The sequence below is a fragment of the Hylobates moloch genome, unplaced genomic scaffold, assembly GCF_009828535.3.
Source record: "Hylobates moloch isolate HMO894 unplaced genomic scaffold, HMol_V3 SCAFFOLD_5, whole genome shotgun sequence".
NCBI classification, from domain to species: domain Eukaryota; kingdom Metazoa; phylum Chordata; class Mammalia; order Primates; family Hylobatidae; genus Hylobates; species Hylobates moloch.
In genome coordinates this window covers 148,874,546-148,890,721 of record NW_026652280.1, presented here as the reverse complement: position 1 = coordinate 148,890,721, position 16,176 = coordinate 148,874,546, and the positions used below count along the sequence as shown (strand labels likewise).

Genomic DNA, 16,176 nt, shown 5'->3' with positions numbered 1-16,176 from the left:
ATCTTCCACAGTCCTGGACCATTCGAGTGTGAAATTTCAAAAAACACAACTTTTTCTTTGTAATAAACTGGCATTACCTTAATAAAAAATTTTCACGGAATGAAATTTAAATAAATTGTATTGGTTAAAATGTTTTTAAACTGTTCTCTTAAAAATGTTATATATAATAATATAATAATATATAATGTTTTCCACAGCTATTCCTAATCACATACTACCTTAGAGCATTGTTTAGCTACTAGGGCTAAGATCTCCAGGCTTATCTTCCAGAAAAGCATCATTCCAAGCTAGAATAGTAACTGAAATTAACATAGCAGGAAATATGAGGGTCACAGGAATCTTTGATGCCCTCTTAAATTTCTGGGTTTCTGCCTCATAGGTGTTGCTTTACCCCCGACACAAATTATTAAGGATGCTCTGTAGATTATTGGTTCTACAGCAATGTAATTAGGCCAAGCAAATTCATCAAGTCAGGCTAATCAGTAGCTTAATGCCAGGGTAAATTACCTTTTGTTTTTTTCTTCCTCCTCCCTTGCCATGTCTTGAGGAATCTTCAAGTTAATAACTCTAGCCACCAATGCACTGTGAAATTCATCGTAATAAATCTACTAACCACAGATGCTTGACCATCAAGATTTTCTGAATTACTTTCAATTTGCCAAATGTTGAACAATTAGCATTCTTTGATACATGATTCCAGGTATTTTGTACTCATATTATCAGAAATAAAAACTGAAAAAAATTGCACTGCAGACAATTACTGACAGTAAGACTCATCAGTAAGCAGACATGTTATCATAGAGACAAATTATATGAGGGTAGAGCTAGCTAGCTATAGGCTCATATATTTAAAGTTACAGGTGGTTGAGTACAACGAAGATAATAGCTAACATTTATTGAGCACTGCTGTGATGGTTACAACTGAGTGTCAACTTGACTGGATTGTGCAAGGGCAGGAAGCATCCAGCAGGGGAGGAAGATGTAGTATTGGAGGCTAGGTCAGGCTAGTCTTTTCACATTTTCACATTATTCTGCCTTCTTTATATTCTAGCCATACTGGCAGCTGCTTAGATGGTGCCCACCCCGATTAAGGGTGGGTCTGCCTTTCCCAGCCTCAAATGTTAACTCAAAAGTTAAACAAAAGGGTTAATCTCCTCTTGAAACACCCTCGCAGACACACCCAGGATCGATCTATCTATCTATCTATCTATCTATCTATCTATCTATCTACACACACACACACACACACACACATATATATGTGAGTTTATTAAGTGTTATATATATTTGCATACTATTAGTACTATCCCTCTAGAGAACCTTGACTAGTATAGATTTTGGTAAGAAGAGTGATCCTAGAGGAACAGAATATTAAGGATGGAGTTCTTTCATTGGTTTTGGGGTTTCTGGAGTTGGCTGCTTAATATGATTAGTCCCCAAAATGCTAAGGACTCTACTTCTAATAGTATGGAGAACACTGATAGTCCTTGGCATAAACTATTGTGACAGTTATGCAAAATAAATTCATTTGACCCACCTGATTCCCTGCTCATGAGAGGCAAGGAGTTTAGTAACTCTATACATAATACCTTTGACCGTATCTGGAGAACCAAGGAACATAATGAAGCTGGTTGGTTGCTCCTAAGCTTGGTAGACAAAGTGATGAAAAAATTATGAACTCAGGGATTCTGTCTCCCAGCTTCAGATACTGAGCCTCCCATCTGCTAAGACTGCCCTGACTGAGAGTCTTATCTCCTGTAGAGAAAGAGCTGAAATTGTGGAAAAACAGACACAAGTTCTTATCATGCAAGTGGCTGATCTGTAATGAAAAATGCATGCACAGCCTCACCAGGTGTCTATTGTTAAAGTGAGGGCATTGATTGGAAAAGAATGAGACCCTGCAACTTGGAATGGGAACATATGGAGGACCCAGATGAAGCTGGGGACACTGACTTTGTAAACTCTGATGAATCTTTTTTTGCCAGAAGAAACAGCTTCCCCATCCCCAGCAGTGGCAATATCCCCTCTCCAACCCATGCTGCCATAAGCCTTTCCATCTTTGTCTGAGGAGATAAATCCTGCGCTGCCTGAGGCAACAGTAATGGCCTCCCCTGAGGCAGTTGTCAGGCAAAATAATGTTGATTCTCCTCAGAAGCCACCTCCAACACCCCTGTTTGCTTTCAGATCTATAACAAAAGTCCTGGCAGGCCCCTACAGGTGAGGTTGAGAGTGTGACCCATGAGGAGGTGCACTACACTTGAAGTGCTTGAGTTTTCTAATTTTTATAAACAGAAATCTGGAGAACAGGCATGGGAATGGATATTAAGGGTGTGGGGTAATAGTTGAAAGAACATGGAGTTAGATCAGGCTGAATTTATTGATTTGGGCCCACTAAGTAGGGACTCTGCATTTAATGTTGCAGCTCGGGGCTGGGGGGAGTTCTAATCGTTTATTTGCTTGATTAGCTGAAATATGGATTAAAAGATGGCCCACTGTGAGAGGTGGAAATGCCTGATCTCCCTTGGTTTAATGTAGAGGAAGGGACCCAAAGGATTAGGGAGATTGGGATAGTGGTGTGGATTAGTCACTTTAGACCTACTCATCCCAGCAGGGAGGATCCAGAAGATATATCCTTGACCAATGCATTGTGAAATAGATTTGTGAGGGCAGCAACTGCATTTTTGAAGAGCCCTGTTATTGCTCTTCTCTGTATGTCAGATCTAATAGTAGGAACCACAGTTGCTCAACTACAAAATTTAAATACAGTGGAAATAATTGGATCCCAAGGTGGCACAGGCCAAGTGGCATCACTCAGCTGTCAAAGGCAAGGTAGGTGTAGCTACTCTAATGGACAGCAAAGGCAAAGTGGCAATCAGAATATTCTAACTTGTGTACAGCTCTGGCACTGGCTAATTAATCACGGTGTTCCTAAAAAGTGAAATTGACAGGAAGCCTACTGCATTCCTACTTAATTTTACAAGCAGAAAACTTCAAGGTCAAATGGACAAAAGACTAATTTGAATTATAAAAACAGAGAATCATGGCCCCTCAATCAATTTGCAGACTTGAGCCAGTTTACAGATCCAGAATCCCTGGGATGAAGGGGAGGCCAGGTCCCCTTGAGGAAGGACCCTACTACATAACCAACAGCTTATGCAGTGAATCTTTCTCCCATCCTTCCCCCAAGGAAACCTCCAGCCCTTTACCAGGGCAACTGCGCATTGCAGAAAGGGAAATGATCAGACATTTCAGGAACTACTGGACACTGGCTCTGAGCTGATGTTGATTCCAAGGGACTCAAAACGTCATTGTGGTCCTCCAGTTAAAGTAGGGGCTCACGGAGGACAGGTAATTAATGGGGTTTTAGCTCAGGTCCAACTTACAGTGTGTCCAGTGGATCCCCAGACTCATCTTGTGGTCATTTCCCCAGTGCCAGAATGCATAATTGGCACAGACATTCTTAACAGCTGGCAGAACCCCCACACTGGCTCCTTGACTGGTAGGGTGAGCACTATTACGGCAGGAAAGACCAAATGGAAGCCACTAGAGCTGCCTCTACCTATAAAAATAGTAAAGCAAAAACAGTATCACATCCTGGAGGGACTGTGGAGATCAGTGCCACCATCAAGGAGTTGAAAGATGCAGGGGTGGTGAGTCCTACCACATCCCTGTTCAACTCCCCACCTGGCCTGGGCAGAAGACAGATGGATCTTGGAGAATGACAGCGGATTATCATAAACTTAACCAAGTGGCGACTCCAACTGCAGCTGCTGTTCCAGATGTGGTTTCATTGCTTGAGCAAATTAACACATCTCCTGGTACCTGGTATGTAGCCACTGATTGGGCAAATACCTTTTTCTCCATGCCTGTCTATAAGGCCCACCAGAGGCAACTTGCCTTCAGCTGGCAAGGCCAGCAATATACCTTTACTGTCCTGCCTCAGGGGTATATCAACTCTCTAGTTTTGTGTCATAATCTTACTCAGAGAGACCTTGATCGCTTTTTGCTTCCATAAGATATCACCCTGGTACATTACATTGATGACATTATGCTGACTGGATCCAGTGAGCAAGAACTGGCAAACACACTAGACTTATTGGTGAGACATTTGCATGCCAGAGGATGGCAAATAAATCCAACTAAAATTCAGGGAACTTCTACCTCAGTAAAATTTCTAGGGATCCAGTGGTGTGGGGCCTGTCGAAATATTCCGTCTAAGGTGAAGGATAAGTTGCTGCATTTGGCCCCTCCTACCACCAAGAAAGAGGCACAATGCCTAGTGGGCCTATTTGGATTTTGGAGGCAACACATTCCTCACTGGGGTGTGTTACTCTGGCCCATTTATCAAGTGACCTGAAAGGCTGTCAGTTTTGAGTGGGGTCCAGAACAGAAGAAGGCTCTGCAACAGGTCCAGGCTACTGTACAAGCTGCTCTGCCACTTGGGCCATATGACCCAGCAGATCCAATGGTGCTTGAGGTGTCAGTGGCAAGTAGGGATGCTGTTTGGCGCCTTTGGCAGGCCCTCATAGGTGAACCACAGCGGAGGCCTCTAGGATTTTGGAGCAAGGCCCTGCCATCTTCTGCAGATAACTACTCTCCTTTTGAGAGACAGCTCTTGGCCTGTTACTGGGCTTTGGTGGAAACTGAACGTTTGACTATGTGTCATGAAGTCACCATGCGACCTGAACCGCCTATCATGAACTGGGTGCTTTCTGACCCATCCGGCCATAAAGTGGGTCGTGCACAGCAGCATTCCATCATCAAATGGAAGTGGTATATACGTGATCGGGCTCGACCAGGTCCTGAAGGCACAAGTTAGTTACATGAGGAAGTGGCTCAAATGCCCATGATCTCCACTCTTGCCACCCTGCCTTCTCTCCCGAAGCCTCCATGGATGGCCCCATGGGGAGTTCCCTATGATCAGCTGATGGAGGAAGAGAAGATGAGTGCCTGATTCACAGATGGTTCTGCACAATATGCAGGCACCACCTGAAAGTGGACAGCTGCAGCACTACTGCCCGTCTAGGACATCCCTGAAGGACAGCGGTAAAGGGAAGTCTTCCCAGTGGGCAGAACTTCGAGCAGTGCACCTGGTTGTGCACTTTGCATGGAAGAAGAAATGGTCCAATGTGTGATTATATACTGATTCATGGGCTGTAGCCAATGATCTGGCTGGATAGTCAGGGACTTGGAAGAAGCATGACTGGAAAATTGGTGACAAAGAAATGTGGGGAAGAGGTATGCGGATGGACCTGAGGGGTCAAAAATGTGAAGATATTTGTATCCCATGTGAGAGCTCAGCAATGGGTGACCTCAGCAGAGGAGGATTTTAACAATCAAGTAGATATGATGACTCGTTCTGTGGACACCACTCAGCCTGTTTCCCCAGCCACCCCTGTCATCACCCAATGGGCCCATGAACAAAGTGGCTATGGTGGCAGGGATGGAGGTTACACAGGAGTTCTGCAACATGGATTTCCACTCACCAAGGCTGACCTGGTTACGGCCACTGCTGAGTGCCCAATTTGCCAGCAGCAGAGACCAACACTGAGTCCTCAATATGGCACCATTCCTCAGCATGATTAGGCAGCTACCTGGTGGCAGGTTGATTATATTGAACATCTTCCATCATGAAAAGGGCAGTGGTTTGTCCCCACTGGAATAGACACTTACTCTGGATATGGGTTTGCCTATCCTGCATGCAATGCTTCTGCCAAGACTACCATCTGTGGACTCACGAATGCCTTATCCACCATCATGGTATTTCACACATCGTTGCCTCTGAACAATGCACTCACTTTACAGCTAAAGAAGTGCGGCAGTGGGCTCGTGCTCATGGAATTCACTGGTCTTACCATGTTCCCCATCATCCTCAAGCAGGTGGATTGATAGAACAGTGGAATGGCCTTTTAAAGTCACAATTAAAACACCAACTAGGTGGCAGAGTTCTCCCAAAGGCCATGTATGCTCTGAATCAGCATCCAATATATGGTACTGTTTCTCCCATAGCCAGGATTCACGGGTCCAGGAATCAAGGGGTAGATGTGGAAGTGGCACCACTCACCATCACCCCTAGTGATCCACTAGCAAAATTTTTTGCTGCCTGTTCCTGCAATATTACACTCTTCTGGCCTAGAGGTCTTACCTCCAGCAGGAGGAACACTGCCACCAGGAGACACAACAACGATTCCATTAAACTAGAAGTTAAGATTGCCACCTGGACACTTTGGGCTCCTCCTACCTTTAAGTCAACAGGCTAATAAGGGAGTTACAGTGTTGGCTGGTGTGACTGACCCAGACTATCAAGATGAAATCAGTCCACTACTCCACAACAGAGGTAAGGAAGAGTATGCATGGAATACAGAAGATCCATTAGGGCATTTCTTAGTATTATCACACCCTGTGATTAAGGTCAATGGGAAACTACAACAGCCCAATCCAGGCAGGAGTACAAATGGCCCAGACCCTTCAGGAATGAAGGTGTGGGTCACCTGTTGCAGGAAGTCAGGGACCCCAAACGGAGGGACCAGCTGAAGCCATGGCAGAAGAACATGGATTGTGAAGATTTTATGGACATTTATTAGTTCCCCAAACTAATACTTTTATAATTGCTTATGCCTGTCTTTACTGCAATCTCTAAACATAAATTGCAAAGATTTCATGGACACTTATCACTTCCCCAATCAATACCCTTGTGATTTCCTATGCCTGTCTTTAGTTTAATCTCCTAATCCTGTCAGCCGAGGAGGATGCATGTCGCCTCAGGACCCTGTAATAATTGCATTAACTGCACAAATTGTACAGCATATGTGTTTGAGCAATATGAAATGTGGGCACCTTGAAAAAAGAACAGGATAACAGCAATTGTTCAGGGAATAAGAGAGATAACCTTAAACTCTGACCGCCGGTCAGCCAGGCAGAACAGAGCCATATTTCTCTTCTTTCAAAAGCAAAAGGGAGAAATATCGCTAAATTCTTTTTCTCAGCATGGAACATCCCTGAGAAAGAGAATACGCACCTGGAGGTTAGGCTTATAAACAGCCCCCCCAGGTGCACCTGTCTCTTATGGTCGAAACTGCAGAGATGAAACATACTCCAGTCTCCCATAGCGCTCCCAGGCTTATTAGGAAGAAGAAATTCCCGCCTAATAAATTTTGGTCAGACCGGTTGATCTCAAAACCCTGTCTCCTGGTAAGATGTTATCAATGACAATGGTGCCCAAAACTTCATTAGCAATTTTAATTTCGCCTTGGTCCTGTGGCCCTGTGATCTCGCCCTGCCTCCACTTGCCTTGTGACATTCTATTACCCTGTTAAGTACTTGATGTCTGTCACCCACACCTATTCGCACACTCCCTCCCCTTTTGAAAATCCCTAATAAAAACTTGCTGGTTTTTGTGGTTTGTGGGGCATCACGGATCCTACCAATGTGTGATGTCTCCCCCGGACGCCCAGCTTTAAAATTTCGCTCTTTTGTACTCTGTCCCTTTATTTCTCAAGCCGTCCAATGCTTAGGAAAAATAAAAAGAACCTACGTGATTATCGGGGCAGGTTCCCCGATAGTCACCCCACTAGGAAAAAAAACAAGACCTGCTAAGGTGCTTGCTGAAGGCAAAAGGAATACAGGATGTATAGTAAAAGAAAGTAGTCATCTATACCAGCTATGATCATGTGACCAGCTGCAGAAATGGGAACTGTAATTGTCATGAGTATTTCCTCCCTCTTTTGTTAAAAACATGTTTGTGCATGTATACATTTGTACTTAGAAAATATTTTCAGTTTATTTCCTTTTTCCTTTATCATATGACGTAAGATTTATTGACTTCATATCAGCATTTAAGTATTCTTAACTTTATACAATAGTACATTTGGGTTTGGGATTGATGTGTTTCCAGTTGCACAAAGGATAGTTGTATTATGTTAGGCAAAATTATGACCTTATTATTGTCTTTATTTGAAGATTACATATAATCTCAGACATGTATGGGTTCAAGTTGACAAGGGGTAGACTTGTGATGGTTACTGAGTGTCAACTTGATTGCACTGAAAGATGCAAAGTATTGGTCCTGGGTGTGTCTGTGAGGGTGTTGCCAAAAGAGATTAACATTTGAGTCAGTGGGCTGGGAAAGGCAGACCCACCCTTAACCTGGGTTAGTACCATCTAATCAGCTGCCAGGGTGGCCAGAATATAAAGCAGACAGAAAAACATGAAAGACTAGACTGGCCTAGGCTCCCAGCTGACATCTTTCTCCCATGTTGGATGCTTCCTGACCTCAAACACTGGACTCCAAGTTCCAGTTTTGAGACTTGGACTGGTTCTCCTTGCTCCTCAGCTTGCAGACAGCCTATTGTGGGACCTTGTGATTGTGTGAGTTAACACTTAATAAACTCATACACACACACACACACACAGATATACAGATATACGTATAGACGTATACATATATCCGATTAGTTCTGTCCCTCTAGAGAACCCTAATACAACTCGGTATGTCTCAAGTATTGCAGTCATAAAATAAGCACATTACAAGCATTATCTCATACACTATTTTTATGAGCTATATGTTATCATCATCTCCATTTTACAGGTTATGTGGTGGAAGCACACACATGCCCCAGGTCACACAGCTAGCAAGTAGTGGAGTTTGAATTCAAACCCAGATTTGTCTGACATGAACGTCTGCTTTTAATAACTTTGCATTATGCTGAAACTAAGTGAACTGCCATTTGAAAGCATATAATAGCCAGGCATAGTGGCTCATGCCTGTAATCTTGACACTTTGGGAAGCTGAGACGGGAGGATCGTTTGAGGCCAGGAGTTCAAGACCAGCCTGGGCCACTTGGTGAGACTCCATCTCTACCAAAAAAAAAAAAAAAATTAGCTGATTATGATATCGCATGGCTGTAGTCCTAGCTACTCAGGAGGCTGAGGCGGGAGGACTACCTAAACCCAGGAGATCGAAGTTACAGTGAGCTACGATCATGCCATTGCACTTTAGCCTGTGCAACAGAGCAACACCTTGTCTCAAAAAAAAAAAGAAAAAGAAAAAAGGATTTAATTATATGTTTTTGTCTTAAGTTGATAATGGACCCTGATGATTAGGTTAGATAGATACATGACCTCATCATTGCTGTTTAATATTTATGGCACATAATTAAAATAAAACAGGCTCTTGAAATTCTAAATCGAACCATCCAGGGACCTTAGTAAAAATTCTCAAAGAACAGCACTAGAGCATATAATTTCACCTGTAAATATAGTAAGATACAAATGAAAAATCTCAGTGCCTCAATTGTAAAACTAAGATAACAGAACTTCAAACAGATAAAGAGGCTAATATTCTAGACAGTCTCCAATTAATTCCCCAAAGCCCCTGACTCATTTCTACAGAAAGGTATTGGGGCTGCATCCTGCTGCTGGTTCTTAGCCATCAGTTCTTTTCAGCCACCAGGCCTGCCACTTTCACTCTCAACCATGTGTACCAGTAGCCTACACCTTAAATCTTCACTGCTTCACCTCTACCTCCAAATATTCCCCAATGTTAATCAGTCTTCCAACAGCAGGAGAGGGGGCAAAGGGCACAGCCACCTCATCGTTCCCTTCCCCATTCCTCTCAGGATTAAAATCAGTACAGCGTTGACAAGTTCTCCATCTCTTTCTTCCTGTTTTCCATTGCTTAACTCCCCACTAACTAGTTTACTAACTTACTAAAGCACACGAACCTCAGGCTTATAATTCAAATCTGTGCATTACATTACCAAAAGTATAAGTTACTATATTTCTGATCATTTTGGATGGCTCACAGAAATAGTCAAAATCAAAAGTGTTGTAGTCATGAATGTCACTGATCTGGTGTAACTTTCTTTTTGCTAAAATGTATACGACAAAATTTTTTAAAATCTTGATACACTGCATACAGTCTATCATAACTGAAACTACTATGTGCAATCTTTCACATATTCTCAGGTTCAACAGAAATTTTACTTTTGTTATTTTTCCAGTAATGATCTGTACTAACTTAGTCAGTCTCCCTAACTAAGCTACTATAATAAAAGTACTTTGGAACCTTGCTTAGCACCAAAAGATTTTAACAGTCTACATCTAACCTGTTTAGAGTGCTGCAAACCATTTCCTAGGACTTGACCACATGCTGAATTATACATTTTGCCTAAAAAATGTATGCAAACATCACTAATATGCCTTTTATGATACATTTCCAGTGTCAAATGGCAAGAAAATCAAAAGATCTTCTTAGTTTTCTCTAGGTGAAAGCAAGATAACAAAGATATTCTTTTCTTTTTTTTTTTCTTTATTTTTTATTATTATACTTTAGGTTTTAGGGTACATGTGCACAATGTGCAGGTTTGTTACATATGTATCCATGTGCCATGTTGGTGTGCTGCACCCATTAACTTGTCATTTAGCATTAGGTATATCTCCTAATGCTGTCCCTCCCCCCTCCTGCCACCCCACAACAGTCCCCCGAGTGTGATGTTCCCCTTCCTGTGTCCATGAGTTCTCATTGTTCAATTCCCACCTATGAGTGAGAACATGCGGTGTTTGGTTTTTTGTCCTTGTGATAGTTTACTGAGAATGATGTTTTCCAGTTTCATCCATGTCCCTACAAAGGACATGAACTCATCATTTTTTATGGCTGCATAGTATTCCATGGTGTATATGTGTCACATTTTCTTAGTCCAGTATATCGTTGTTGGACATTTGGGTTGGTTCCAACTCTTTGCTATTGCAAATAGTGCCGCAATAAACATACGTGTGCATGTGTCTTTCTAGCAGCATGATTTATAGTCCTTTGGGTATATACCCAGTAATGGGATGGCTGGGTCAAATGGTATTTCTAGTTCTAGATCCCTGAGGAATCGCCACACTGACTTCCACAATGGTTGAACTAGTTTACAGTCCCACCAACAGTGTAAAAGTGTTCCTATTTCTCCACATCCTCTCCAGCACCTGTTGTTTCCTGACTTTTTAATGATGGCCATTCTAACTGGTGTGAGATGGTATCTCACTGTGGTTTTGATTTGCATTTCTCTGACGGCCACAACAGAGGCATAGATCAATGGAACAGAACAGAGTCCTCACAAATGATGCCGCATTATCTACAACTATCTGATCCTTAACAAACCTGACAAAAACAAGAAATGGGGAAAGGATTCCCTATTTAATAAATGGTGCTGGGAAAACCGGCTAGCCATATGTAGAAAGCTGAAACTGGATCCCTTCCTTACACCTTATACAAAAATTAATTCAAGATGGATTAAAGACTTAGATGTTAGACCTAAAACCATTAAAATCCTACAAGAAAACCTAGGCAATACCATTCAGGACACAGGCGTGGGCAAGGACTTCATGTCTAAAACACCAAAAGCAATGGCAACAAAAGCCAAAATTGACAAATGCGATTTAATTAAACTAAAGAGCTTTGGCACAGCAAAAGAAACTACCATCAGAGTCAACAGGCAACCTACAGAATCGGAGAAAATTTTTGCAACCTACTCATCTGACAAAGGGCTAATATCCAGAATCTACAATGAACTCAAACAAATTTACAAGAAAAAAACAAACAACCCCATCAAAAAGTGGGCGAAGGACATGAACAGATACTTCTCAAAAGAAGACATTTATGCAGCCAAAAAACACATGAAAAAATGCTCATCATCACTGGCCATCAGATATTCTTTTCATTAAAGAACTCAGATGTCTGTTTTTCTTCTGGGGCATCACTTTTATCATTTTCTTAAAAATCTTTTGGCAATGGCCAGGCACAGTGGCTCATGCCTGTAATCCCATTACTTTAGGAGGCCAAGGTGGGCGGATCACTTGAGCCCAGGAGTTTGAGACCAGCCCAGGCAACATGGCATGTCTCTACAAAAAATACAAAAATTAGCCAGGCATGGTGATACCTGAGTAACCTCCCACTCATGCTCAGGCCAAATTCTTAGAAACCATTAATATAAAACTCTGCGGAATATCTTTCCTCCAAAGAAATCAAATTCTATTCACAAATGTTAATTTTACTTGTCCCAGCTACTCAGGAGGTTGAGGCGGGAGGATTGCTTGAGCCCAGGAGGTCCAGGCTGCAGTGAGCCGCGACCGCGCCACTGCATTCTAGCCTGGGATACAGAGCAGGACCCTGTCTCAAAAAAAAATAAAATCTTTTGGCAAGGACTAAATATTGGGACACAACACTAGTCGTGAAGAGTACTTTGCCACTGCTCTGCTCTTCAGTTTGATCATAAAAGCCAACTAAGACAAAAATGAAAAGGAAAAAATATAGAATGAGGACTGTCACAGATGAAATCAAATTAATTAGAAGATATTAACAAATCTCAATTAAGTGTAATTCAACAATACATATATTTTAGAAGCAATATAATGGTGTTCAGTCTTATGAATTTGATTTAACTATTACACACTAAATTGTTCAGGCACTTACTTTATCAATATTTTAGATTCCACATTGCAATAAGATTATGGAAAAATAAAATTAAACTTTATGGAATAATGGAAGCAAGATTACAGAATTAGCCACCAAACTTCATTTTCAGGGAGCAGAAGAAAAAATTTGTTTAAACCAGTTTTCTACCATATTGAATAATATGGTAGAGATGACCTGTGAACACATATTTTTAGTAGATAACCACATTAAAAATAAAAGAGAAGGCAGAGTTCTGGATAAGAAACTTTTAAAATTTCTTCCACTTCTAACATAGATGTAGTGATTAAAATTTAGTCACAATATGCTTGTGTTAATGGGTATAGAGTACAGGATGGTGGAAATAAATACAGAATAAGTCTTAAAATACATTTAGGACTAAAATACATTAGTCCTAAAAACAAGCTCTCTAATAAGATCTTTCTTGATTGTCCTTTGCTTCTTTTCTTTAGATATCCTGTATGGTGAAAAGTTGACAGGTTCTGATTAATATAGGTTTTACTTTCTAAAAACATATCTGAATTTCATGATTTGAAGGCTTAGAGATGGATACCACCTTAAACATATAAGTTAACAGACAGATGTAAGGATTTAACATCAGAGCACCTTTTACTGAATTGAGTAACCTCCCACTCATGCTTTGGCCAAATTCTTAGAAACCATTAATATAAAACTCTGTAAAATATCTTTCCTCCAAAGAAAGCAAATTCTTTTCACAAATGTTAATTTATCCTTTTAATTTCTTTTAAAGAGATATAACATAACAGAGTAAGAATAGTTTCCAACAGACTGTTAGCTGACAGTGTGGCATGAGAGTGTGTGTGTGTGTGTGTGTGTTTTCTCCTGTGTGTGTGTGTGTGTGTGTGTGTGTGTGTGTGTGTGTGTGTGTGTGTTTCTCCTAAGCTTTGTTCTTTCCGGTGGCTACTCAGGTAGGAGGAAATGAGAATTACAATGGCTGAGCAGAATATCCACCTTTGCATAGAAGTCTCATGCCACACTGGAGTTTGTGCCTTATGTAGCAACTCCATAAATATAGTTTTCAGGGTGTCTAAAAGGAACAGACTCAATTACAAGAATCATTGCACTCAGGAAAGCCCGAAGATATGTCTTTCTCCTCAGGCATTCATCATTTATTCATCCTAGTCCAGTTGTAGTCATCTAATGAATAAGGGAACATTTTTACCATAAGCAACATTGCCTGCCTTTATCATATTTCCAAGGGAACAAAGTTAGAAAGCAAACACAAGTCAAATTCTTACACAGAATGAAAGGGCTTTGTTAACCCTCTTCTATATTTTAATATTTATTCTAGTTATTATTTTTAATTGCAAGGAATCACTAAAGCTAGATCAAGAAAGAAGGAAATACTATTCTGGACACAGGCCCTGGCAAAGATTTCATGACGCAGATACCAAACGCAATTGCAACAAAAACAAAAATTGATAAATGGGACCTAATTAAAATAAAGAGCTTCTGCACAGGAAAAGAAACCATCAGCAGAGTAAACAATCTACAGACTGGGAGAAAATGTCTGCAAACTATGCATCTGACAAAGGTCTAATATCCAGAATCTATAGGGAGCTTAAAAAAATTAATGAGTAAAAAATAAACAACCTTATTAAAAACTGGGCAAAGGACATGAACAGACATTTCTCAAAAGAAGACAAACAGCCAACAAACATAGGAAGAAATGCTCAACATCTCTAATCATTAGAGAAATGCAACTCAAAACCACAATAAGATACCATCTCATGCCAGTCAGAATGACTATTATGAAAGTCAAAAAATAACATATGCTGGCAAAGTTGTGGAGAAAAGGGAATGTTTATACACTGCTGGTGGGAATGTAAATTAATTCAGCCACTGTGGAAAGCAGTTTGGAGATTTCTCAAATAACTTAAACTACTATTCAACCTAGCAATCCCACTGGGTACATATTCAAAGGAATATAAGTCATTCTACTTTGCTGTTATATAAGGGATATATAATACCAACCTAGGTGCCCATAAACAGTGGACTGGATAAAGAAAAATGTAGTACATAACACCATGAAATACTACACAGCCATAAAAAAAAACACACTATTATGCCCTCTGCAGCAACATGGATGAAACTAGAGGCTATTATCCTAAGTGAATTAACGCAGGAACAGAAAACCAAATGCCACATGTTCTCACTTATAAGTAGGAACTAAACATTGGGTACACATGGACACAAAGAGGGAAACAACAGACACCAGAACCTATTTGTGGGTGGAGGGTGGGGGGAGGGTGGTGATCAAATAACTACCTATTAGGTACTATGTTTATTATCTGTGTGACAAAACAATTTGTACACCAAACCCTGTGATACACAATTTACCCATATAACAAATCTGCATGTGTACCTCCTGAACCTAAAATAAAACTTGAAAAGAAAAAAGAAAAAAGACTCAGTGACCTTCAGGTCATCAAGATTCTGGGCACTGAGAAACGGAAAAAGAACAAAACCAACCTGATATTTCTGACTGGGAACCAGGTGGTGAAGTGGATGGAGAGAAGTCATGGAACTGAAAAAGCACTGACTACTCTGCTTAAGTGTGGAGCAGAGGATCATGTGGAAGCAGTGAAAAAGCTCCAGAACTCCACCAAGCTCCTGCAGAAGAATAACCCGAATCTGCTCAGAGACCTGGCTGTGCACACTGTCCATAGCAGGAACAACCCAGACTGGTGAGGTGTGGTCATATTACACAGGAAGGAGGGTGATTCAGAGTTCATGAATATCATTGCCAATGAGATTGCGTCAGAGGAGACCCTCCTATTCTTAACCGTGGGCGATGAGAAAGGTGCTGGACTCTTCTTACTGACAAGGCGACCTGCAGCTGTGGAGGCCCTGGGGCCCAGGGTGGCTGAGGTCCTGGAAGGCAAAGGAGCAGGGAAGAAAGGCTGTTTTCAGGGCAAGGCCACCAAGATGAACCAGCGGGCGGAGGCACAGGCGCTTCTCCAGGACTACATCGGCACGCAGAGTGCTAAGGAGTGAGAGCTTAGGGCGCTCACTTCCTGTTTCCACAGGAATCTTTTAGTCAATAAAATAGTTTGAGAAAAAAAAAAAGAATGACTATTAAAATGGCACACAGTTTTATGGAAATTCAAGAATAACGCCTTACAGGGATTAGAACTCAAAAGTAGTTCTAGATATATCAACATTAACAACTGGTGGAACTTCACGGGCTCCAGTATTTTGCCACTAATGTGCTAATGTAACTAGTTATTCTGCAAACATCTGCTTCTTTCTCCTTTCTCTGCTAATAGGCTTATTATTCCTGTGACATCTGTACACAAGTCATCACTAAAAATGGCTCAACTTACAAACATCTACTTTTTTATGACCTTTCATATACATACAGAATATATAGAATCTAGATATTTATATATCTATATATTTAAATTATAAATATATACTTTTTTTACTTTTATTTTGCATTCAGGGGGTACATATGCAGGTTTGCTACATGGGTACATTGTGTAATGCTGAGGTTTGGCATACCAATGATCCTGCTACCCATGTACTAAGCACAGTATTCAATAGGTAGTTTTTCAGCCTTTGCCATTCCCCCCAACTCTAGAGGTCCCCAGTGTTTATTATTCCCATCTTTATGTGCATGTGTACTCAATGTTTAGCTCTCACACTTATAAGTAAGAAGATGTAGTATCTGGTTTTCTGTTCCTGCATTAATTCACTTA

General features: G+C 41.1%; 2 protein-coding genes across 10 annotated transcripts in view; one reads left to right on the top strand and one right to left on the bottom strand.

Moving 5' to 3' along the window:
* Nucleotides 1-16,176, bottom strand: part of PIGK (phosphatidylinositol glycan anchor biosynthesis class K) — a 183,585-nt gene that overhangs the window by 143,836 nt on the left and 23,573 nt on the right. The gene's annotated exons all lie outside the window — the stretch shown is intronic.
* Nucleotides 15,163-15,472, top strand: LOC116469871 (alanyl-tRNA editing protein Aarsd1-like). Its single transcript, XM_058439651.1, has one exon. The coding sequence runs from the start codon at nucleotides 15,209-15,211 to the stop codon at nucleotides 15,470-15,472; it is 264 nt and encodes an 87-aa protein (XP_058295634.1). The 5' UTR covers nucleotides 15,163-15,208.